This window comes from Eulemur rufifrons, chromosome 30 (assembly GCF_041146395.1).
Source record: "Eulemur rufifrons isolate Redbay chromosome 30, OSU_ERuf_1, whole genome shotgun sequence".
Classification (NCBI taxonomy): Eukaryota; Metazoa; Chordata; class Mammalia; order Primates; family Lemuridae; genus Eulemur; species Eulemur rufifrons.
The window spans coordinates 37,307,059-37,317,472 of NC_091012.1; the positions used below are offsets into that span (position 1 = coordinate 37,307,059).

The following is a 10,414-nucleotide window of genomic DNA, read 5'->3' on the forward strand; positions in this document are numbered from 1 at the left end:
AACGGCACAGCTTGAAAGAAAGCCCGAGCCAACCAACAACTACTGGGTCTAACCCCAGCAGCCAAGGCCTTTCACAATCGCCTCCAGCCCCGCCCTCGGCCCCACCCTATCGTCTTCGTAGGCCCCGCCCCTTCTCCCGCGGCCCGCGCTCATTTGCTGGCGCCCTTCCTCCCCGCTTCCCATTGCTCCCGCTTTCGCCTCTTCGTTTACGCCCTCCGCTCAGCTCCGCCCCTCCCAGAAAGGCTGCACAGTGTAGGCTCATAGGTTCTAGAGGACCTTTTTCCCTGTCGCTTTCCCCTTCTTCCCGGCATTCCTGTTTCCGCTTTCTCACGGCCGTCTGGTTTTTCCACCGCTGAGGCTCTTCGCGCCTAGGATTTAGGTGACGTCATCTTTCTGCGCTGCGCGGACACCCGCGGGTGGAAGAAGGAACGGCTACGACGCCCTTCGTTTTTTTTTTTTTTTTTTTTTTTTTTTTTGGTCGGGCTGCAGCTCCTTCGGAATCATGGCGCCGTCGCTATGGAAGGGGCTGGTGGGCATTGGCCTCTTTGCCCTAGCCCACGCTGCCTTTTCTGCTGCTCAGCGTAAGTGCTTGGGTAATGCGGACCGCTCTTGTGTGGGATCCCAGGGGCGATGTGTGGGCGCACCCCTAAAGGACTGTCAGACGTAGTGTCTCAGGAATGGTCGTTTGAGACCTTACAGTGTGGGGTGACTAAGAAAAGCAGTGCAGGGGTCCCCAGTGGAAGGTTTGGAGTTTGGATTTGTGGAGAGTGGGGCACCTGGGACTGCAGGAAGGTTGGAAGGAGGTGTTTGCAAGAGGGTTCAGAGTGGAAATCTATCCGGGAATCCAGGACAAGTGATGTCAGATCCAGCATGGGATGGATCAGGCAGAGTATGGGATTGAGGACTCTAGATCCTCATGGTCCCATTACAACTATGTGGACAACATCTTGGGCACTCCTGGGCTGTCCAGGCAGAGACTGAGAAGTTAACTAATGGAATGCCTCATGGAGGCACTGTGGTACAGGTGAAAGAGCACTGGACTGGGAGTCTAAAGGGCTAGTTGTTAACAACTTGCTTTACTGCTAAATCTGTGTGACCTTGGGAAAAGATTTGTTCTACACTGCATTATTAAATTCGGTTTTGGGTCATTGCAATTGCACTGTGCGTAGGAGCTAGAGGTACATTGATGTCCTGAGGGAGTTCAACATCTAGTGAAGAAACAAGTGGATCAAGAAATAATCACAATATTCTTTCCTCTTTCAGCGGGAAATAAAAAAAGAAGTAATCACAATAAGGTGATATAGATGCTGTGCTAAAAGTATATAAGGATGCATGGAGGCTGGGACAGTCATTTTGTGAGGGAGCTGGGGGGTTCAGGAAAGTATTCTATAGCCTTGCTTGAAGTGTCGGCAACAGACCAGCATAATGGGCATCAATCACCTGGGAGCTTGTTAGAAGATACTCAGGCCCCACCCCAGATATATTGGCTAGGAATCTGTGTTTTAATGAGATCCCCAGGTGATTTGTATGCATGTTGGTTGAGAAGCACTGTCCTGGAGGAGATTGGGATACACTGGAGTACTGTGTCATTTTCTACAATGAGCTTTAGCTGTAAGGAGGGCCCTTGGTGATCACTGAAGTCCAACTCCTTCATTTTACAGATGAGGAAATGACCGGTTAAAGGTAGTGTTAGAGTCAGATTAGCCTTCATGCAAACAAGAAAGCTACTTGAGAATTGAACAGACAGGAGGTTAGTAAAAATCTATTTTTGGTATTGGTTTTATTTTTCTTTTACACCTGTCATGACAAACCTTGTAAGTTATAACTTATGAAATGTGTTTAAACACATTCTCTTTTAAGAAAGGATCAATACACATTCTAGTCCAATTTGAGTGTTCTAGTCCAAAGTACATTATTAAATAGGAATTGTCCTAGGTTCATCTAGAATTAAGATTTCAGTTTGTGTGTGTGTGTGAGAGAGAGAGAGAGAGACAGAGAGAGACAGACAGACTCTGACTCACTCCGTTGCCCAGGCTGGAGTGTCATGGTTCGATCATAGCTCACTGCAGCCTCGAACTCCTGGGCTCAAGCGATCCTCCCACCTCAGCTTCCTGAGTAGCTTGGACCACAGGCACGTGCCACCACTCCTGGCTAGTTTTTTTAAAAAAATTGTAAAGGCAGGGTCTCACTTTCTTGATCAGGATAATCTCAAACTCCTGGTCTCAAGTGATCTTCCTGCCTTGGTCTCCCAAAGTGCAGGGGTTACAGGTGTCAGCCACTTGCCTGGCCAAGATTTTGTATTTTTATGTTTCAAGTGATAAGAATGCCTTGTGGATTTGCCACTGCATTGAGATCTCTTTATAATGCTTATGTTGGGAAGAGACTATTATTTACGTTTGAGACTAATTGTATCATGTCACATTGTGACAGCAGATAGCACACTATGGTGCTGTGGCATGCTCATCTTTGCTGTAAAGAAAGCAGCACATTGATCATGTACTGAATCTCATTTAATCTTCATATTACTCTCATTTTACTGTTGTGGAAACTCAGGCAGTGAAGAAACAGATACTGTTTCTTTGATTCTAAGACACACTCCCCCTCCTACTCCCACATTTGAATACTCTGAAATTGGGATACATGTTACAATCACTGAGGACACATTTGAACACTCTGAAATTGAGATACATGTTACAATTACTGAGGACGTCTTAAATTGAATGAGATTATAGGAAATTTCAGTAAATTAAGAAGCTGGTACTGTGATCTAGGCTTATCAACCTCCAAATCCTGATCCTTTTCTTTTATCCCTTGCTGCCTCCTGATGTTAAGGTAGAAGCAGAATTATAATTAAATAGCAAAGGCAGAAATTGACGTCCTGGAATTCCTATTCCACCACTGCCCCAGCGTATTCTCTCAGGAGAAACATTTCCATACCAGAATTATTTTGTCCATACCGTGTGATGGTGGTGCTATTTCAAGAGTTGAGATTTTCTGTAGACTTACTAATTTTAAAATAATTATGATTTCTTTGACCAGTTAGTGAAAGAAAATTTGTTTCAGAAGTATCTAGTTTTTCTATGGTAATGAAAGAAAAATTATGTTTAGGTATTTCTACCTCATATTTATCTATCACCCATTTTATAAGCAAGTCATGATGAAGATAAGATAGTTCATTAAGATAAGGCTGACAGCCTTAGAAGATAGAAGGTTTTGAGGAATCCGGTATTAGCATTACTTTATGTAGCATATGTCAGCCATTTCTTTTGTCTATTGATCTGATTGCATTTTAAGAAAGAAAAATGGGCTATAATTTCCTTAATGGTATGCTTCTGGTTTATAGATCGTTCTTATATGCGATTAACAGAAAAGGAAGATGAATCACTGCCGATAGATGTAAGTTGGTCATTTATATTCTATTAAAATATATTTTTAAAATTAGCCACATAGCTTATGAGAATTTTTTTTACTGGTTATTATTCTTTTAAAATTTCCCAGACATGAAATAGCATCTGTTCTCTACCTTTTCTCACTTGTTGTAAAACCAAAGGATTTGAAAACTTTAAAAAATTTGTCTGTTTGGTTTCTAGAACTGTAGTTGAAATAATCTTCCTAGAAGTTGCTCTGTTTTTAGTATTAGAATGACTTAAAAAGTTGATTATTTGGCTTTATTTTTTAAAATTAATTATTTTTTTAGAGACAGGGTCTTGCTCTGTCGAGCAGACTGGAGTGCAGTAGAGTGATCATAGCTCACTGTAACCTCAAACTCCTGGGCTCAAGCTATCCTCCCACCTCAGCCTCCCAAGTAGCTAGGATTACAGGTGTGTACCACCACACCTGGCTAATTAAATGGGGTCTTGCTATTTCACCCGGGCTGGTTTCAAACTCCTGCCTCAAGTGATCCTCCTGCCTCCCAAAGTGCTGGGATTACAGCTGTGAGCCACCTCACCCAGCCTGGCATTTTTTAGAAAAGTTCCTTTTTATGTAAAATTTAAAAACAAGCAAAGCTCACAATACATTGTTTAGGGACACACCACCTATGTGGTGGTAAAAGTAAATGAAAACAATGGTGGTAAAACTAAAGAAAAACAGGAAAGTGTTTTTTAAGCTAGATTGACATATATTTCGGCTTCATTCACAATTTTTATCTTTACTGGATTTGAAATTACAAAAGTAGTACTGTATAACAGAATCAAACAGTAAGTATAAAAATTAAAACTGTCCATATACAATTAAAAAACAACAACAAAAAACTGACCCTATTCCTCACCAATTCCATTTCTACTCCTAACAGTTTGTAGTATAGCAGTAGATCAGTCTTCTTCCTATGCAGAAACATTATCTTTATGTATGTATGTATGTATGTAGAGTTTTATCTAATTAAAACACAGTTTTTTTCCTTTAAAAAAGTTGTTAATGCATGTATATATAGGTATAGTTTTATAATTAGCTTTTTAAATAAAAATTTATCTTGGACATATTTTCATGACAACTACATTCTTGTTAAAAGTGCCTATGATTGCATTGTATGAACTACGTCTTCTTGGTACACTGGTGGTGGGAATGTAAACTGGTATTACATATGATATTTGGTTTTAATTTAGACAGAATAATAGCTTGTGGCTACTTTTGACTTTAGTTGTCCATAATTAAGGATTTGGTTGTTGAGGCTATTAACTCCTACTACCTTTGTTTTGTGGTGGATACAGGCACATACGTGCTCATTTATATTTGTTTTAAATAACTTCTGTTTACAAATTGGAAAATTTGAAAAATACAGAAAAGCATAAGAAAATATGCCTGTAATCCCATATTGCTTAATATCAAATATTCCACATTTTTGCTTGCTTGACTTCTTTGGAAAGCAGTTTGGGATAATCTGATAAAGCTGAACATGTGCATACTCTACACTCGGTGTTTCCACTCATGTGTGCTGGGAGACATACACAAGAATATTCAGGTTGATATCATAAAAGTAACAGGAAACAACCCACATATTCAGCAAAGGTAGATTAGATAAATTGTAGTTTCATAATAAGGAAATACAAAACAAAATGAAAAAGAATGGACTACAACTACATACTACAGCAGGGATGGGTCTTACAATCATAACGTTGAGCAAGGAAAGCCAGACAAAAGATATTTGAGCCCATTTAAACATAGTTAAAATGGGCAAAAGTAATACATTTTTTAAAGATTCATACATAGCAGGATTAATATACAATTTGGGACAATGGTTAACTTTGAGATGGAAAGTAAAAGATATAATCAGAGGGACATGTGGGACTTGAAAGGTACCAGGAATGTTTTATTTCTTAAGCTGGGTGATGGGAAAGTGGCCTTTTTATTTACACGGTACACATGGACTTTGTGTACTCTATGTATGATATCTAACAATAATGCCTTAAAAATTCTTATTTGCTCTTGGAATCAGGTAGTGTTTGATACTTGAGTTCTGAGTGGCTCAGTACCATTCAGTACTCAGTGATTTTACTTATTTGAGCATGTCACTAAGTTCATTTATTGAAGCATCAAATATTTTTTGCAGCCAAGCCACAGAATTTATAGAAGATTTTATTGTGTCTGGGTTCATATAATTTTAAGTGAGAATTGGCTCCCCTATGAGTGGCCCTGAGAGGACTACCTGATAGAGGCTATAAAGAGTTCGAAAGAAGGTTGTAAATGTTTATGATAACATTTGTGTGTTATTTAGTAATTTCATCTTTATACTCACAGATAGTTCTTCAGACACTTCTGGCCTTTGCAGTTACCTGTTATGGTATAGTTCATATTGCAGGGGAGTTTAAAGACATGGATGCCACTTCAGAACTAAAAAATAAGTAAGTCTTTCCCTTTTCATAGTCCTTGAATGTCATAGGGGTTTGCTTTGTTCATATAATTTAAAATGTATGTTTTCTGATACATAAACGTTGGTTTCATTTTTACAGTTTGATTATGTAGTCTGTATGACTAATGAGGCAAAAACATTGAGGTGATATTTGATATGGGAGTTGAATGGCAGATTGTTGGCATTAGATTATGATGTTATGGTACCTGCTAGTTGGTTGGCTGGATAGACGGACAGATGGATGGAAATAGATAATATAGAAAGATAATCCCTCAGAAATTTTAACCAAGCTCCCCACTTCCTCCTTCCCTCCCCCGTTCCTTCCCCTCTCCCTTTCTACTTTCCCTCCCTCCCTCTACCTCCCTCCCTCTTTTTATCCTCTTGTCCCAGCTTAGTCTTTGGAAGAATAAGGGGTTTTCTGTTTCCTCTTTCACTTGAGCCTAGTCTGTGATGTATGCTCTGCTCTCAGGCCCTTTTCTACCCCTGTATTGAAAGTATATTTGTTATTCTGCTTTCCTTTTGCTTTGAATCCTGTACTTTTTCTAAGCTATTTTCACGTGTGTTTGTTTGCTTTTCTTTTCCATATTTTTACTTTCGTAAAATCACCCTTTAGCTTTGTTCCATTCCATCTCTGGACTTTACCTACCTTCCTGATCCTAAAAGTGATATCCCTTACAATATTTTCTTAGAAAGAGTCACAGTAAACATTTATGTGTTAGAGGAAACTCATCTTCTCCTTTTACTTTTAGTTTGATATTACATTTTACATAGTCACATATCGGGCCTCCTGTTTTGTATGAGAGTATGCTTGGATGTTTAGGTAGGCTGACTTTGAGATTTGAGTTTTTATCAAAGGAAGAGTTCTCTTGTTCTTTCCAGAAAAACAATATTTAAAAACTAACAAACACTAAAGGCCATACACTGAGGTGTTTGAACTTTTTTAGAGTATTTATATCTCACTGGAAAGGAGGAAGTGATACTCCACTGTCACCGTTGTTTTTACAAAGAGTCTATCAAGAATCACTGGCAAGGGGGCAGGAAAGAAAGAAGTAAAACAGAATGATATTAAGTAGGTGATAACAAAATACATGAGTTTGGACAACAGCAGGTACAGAGAGCCAAAAGGAATTTTTCATTGTAGTTGAAAGATTCTTGGAAAATAGATCTGTGAAATGATCATATGGCTTTGAATAGTGAGGGCCAAATGAGCATAATCAAAGGTGTAATCTATGTGCTAGGTTTTTAAAAGACCATTTTGGCATGGGCTACTGTTCAATTTACAGAGGTGATTAAAGTTGAGCTAGCATTTGTGTTGTTATTCATAGCCATCCTGGAAGGAATGGCTGAATAAAAAAGAAATTTCAGGGCTTTATGCTGCTTTTGCAGATTTCTTATTTTCTTTGTATATGAAAAAAACAAGATGTAGTATATTTATCATTTATGGTCTGATTTCATAGATTTATACTTGTTAAAAATATAGCATAGCAAATTCATAATTAAAGCCTGCTTATTTTCAAATAGGCTTTCATAAAAGTTTATCTAAAATTGATGCTTTTTTTCTTCTAAGGACATTTGATACATTAAGGAATCACCCATCCTTTTATGTATTTAATCATCGTGGTCGAGTACTGTTCCGGCCTTCAGATTCAACAAATTCTTCAAATCAAGATGCATTGTCCTCTAACACATCACTGAAGTTACGAAAACCCGAATCACTGCGTCGTTAAGATTTTTACAAATTATAATAACAGGACAGGACATAGAGCTGGAATATTGGAGTTTAGGATATAAAACACTCCCCCCATCAGTATTTATACTGATCTTTCAGACCTAATTAAAAAAAACTATGGCCCTTGTTTGTACACTGTTAATCAAATCATTAATACAGTATAAGTTATCTGTGGAATGAGTTTTTGGTATTTCGTATAGAGAATGAATTTTTTTTCATTTAAAACAAATTAATGTCCTTTGTAAAAGCCCCTGTTTTGAACACATTTTCTTAGAAAATGTTGGTGGTTTTTGTGATTATTTATTTTCTTAGATTTCTTTTGCACTACAGTTTTTAGAATCCTTTTAGAAATACTGTGTGACTACTGCATTTTGCAGCATGAATTATAGCAAAATGGTCTTCACTTCTCAATATATGAACTTCCCTAATGAGACCAAAATGGTGACTTATCGGTTTTTCTTGTGTCCCCTAAAAAGTGGCTCTGCTTTGGCAGATACTTGCCAGCTTTTAATTTATCATGACTTCTCACCTGACCCCACTCCTATATAACTTCTAACATCAGCTGTCTTGTTTCATCACTTCTGAGATTCTGTGTGCAGTGGGTAATTTTGTGTGAGAAATCCTTTGTCATAACAAGTGTATTTAACAAGCTCAACTTGCTGTAAAGCTACTTGTGTTACTTCATTTATCTGTAAAAATTTTCCCTAATTGATTATGTGTAAAAGTAGTTGAAAATAGATCAAAAGACCATTTGTGATTTCTTTATCCTGCCTATGTAAAAGAATGGTAATCACTGAGGAAAACTGATTACTTTTCATTAGCCAGTTTAACTTATTCAAAGTCTCTGTTGGTTTATTTCTTACTGAACTAATGAATTAATGAAAATAAGGAAACTTTTCATTAATCTAAAGGAAGAATTCAAGGAATTGGGCCAAATATGTTCTAAATATTTGGAACTGATACATTTAATTGTTTAGAAAATTAAGGTCATTTAAGAAATTGTTTTGTAGCTTCTGATTTATAGCAGGCTTAGTTTTCCATCTTCACTGTATGGTGCTGAAGTGAAGGTGAGGATGAGGTTATAGAGTTGAATTTTTTTTTGAAACAGTAATTTTACTTTCAGGGAAATGTGGCTAGCTCTTTGAGCTAGAAAGCTGCAGGAGGCTCGGCATTTCCTTGTAGAGAACATTGCTTTTGTTGAATTGTTCAGGTATAAAAACATTGCTTTTGTTGAATTGTATAGGTGTAAAGGGAATAATTGTATGCAGGTTTGAAAAGGAAATGTGCTTTAGGCACAAAAGAATCATAAGATGCCCTTATACTTGATAGCATTTTTTCCTATTAGAAAGGAACCTCAGCTCTTATATTCTGCCTGGTAACACATAGCCTCAAAGCACAAGATTATTTTGTCATTGGGTTTTTATCGTTGTTTAGTTTAGTTTTGTTTTACCAACCCAATCTGTCTGTGGAACATTGACTCTGCTCTCTAATAAGAACAAAGTTAGAAATCTGCTGATAACCTAAAATGATTTAGAAATGAATTAAAAATATGAAATCATGGGTTAAAGTGATGATAATTAAAATAGTGTGTGAGAAACAAGCTCCTACTATCAGGCTGGTCTACCGTTTCCTCAGGTATGACTTGATTTGGAAGAGCCTCTTGTTTTCTTTTTTGGGGTTGTCTTCCTTTCCTATTCCTCAATAACAATGTTATTGAGCTGTAACTCACCCAATTAAAGGGTACAATTCAATGGTTTTTAGAATATTGACAAAGTTGTGCAACTATGACCACAATCAATTTTAGAACATTACCCCAAGAAGAAGCCCCATACCCCGTAGCAGTCACCTCTTCTTTCCTTCCAATGCCCTCCAGTCCCTGGCAACCACTAATCTACTTCTGTTTCTGTAGGTTTGCCTATTGCAATCACTTCATATAAACAGAATTCTATAATATCTGGTCTTTAGTGACTTGCTTCCCAAATAGGTTTTCTGTGTGAAGTGAGAAATTCTTCTCATCTTGAGAACGCTTATTGCTATGAAAGGGAGTGGTTGGTAAAATCAATAGATTTAAGGAGGGAAAGCCAGATACCTAACAGGTTTCTCAGTTAATCTTATGCTGAATAATTTTTCCTTGTAGCCAAGCATTCATAATATATTATAATATTTTGGCTAAGCCAGAGGCGGAGAGTTGCTTAAGGCCAGGAGCTCAAGACCAGCCTGGGCAACATAACAAGACTCCGTCTCTAAAAAACAAAAAATAAAAATGGCCAATCTTTAGAATGGTTAATGAAATCTTTGCCTGGTCAGGAAAGAAAGTCCTGCTAAAAATGATGCCAAATAATTTGGCAGGTAATTGACATAGTCAAGTGTGTCTACCTTTGTTAGCAGCTTGTGTACCAGGTGAACTCCTCAAATTTCTTTTTAATTGACTCCAGTGAATTTCTGCTGTCTTTTTCAAGTATGTACCATAGGACTAAAAGTGATTTGGGTGCATTGTAACACTGCTAAATGTACTAAGTACAGAATTTTATTTGCAGTACTATGAAAGTCTGTTACTGCCTAGGGTAGTTCAACACATATAGTGATTTGAGTTAGTTAACCCTGCAGTTGACATGATTTCAGTGACATTTCGAAGTGTGTACCAATCAAAGCTCTCTCAAATACAGGAAGACTCACTTTTAACCAAGGAACCTGCTGAATACTATGGGCTAATGGCTCAGCTGCAGAACATGCAGATCGGTGTATTGGAGACTATTATGCTGTGTAACTCCCTAATGATTGTTTCCTAATCACTGTGGCTTATTTCTGAATGGCATGACAACATCTTCTGGTTGTAC

General features: G+C 37.7%; 1 protein-coding gene across 1 annotated transcript; it reads left to right on the forward strand.

The window, feature by feature from the left end:
- The first annotated feature begins 485 nt into the window (after positions 1 to 485).
- Positions 486 to 7,626, forward strand: MMGT1 (membrane magnesium transporter 1). The gene is made up of 4 exons (XM_069463930.1): positions 486 to 581; positions 3,344 to 3,396; positions 5,737 to 5,840; positions 7,416 to 7,626. The coding sequence occupies exons 1-4, from the start codon at positions 503 to 505 to the stop codon at positions 7,573 to 7,575; spliced, it is 396 nt and encodes a 131-aa protein (XP_069320031.1). The 5' UTR covers positions 486 to 502; the 3' UTR covers positions 7,576 to 7,626.
- The last annotated feature ends 2,788 nt before the right edge of the window (positions 7,627 to 10,414 follow it).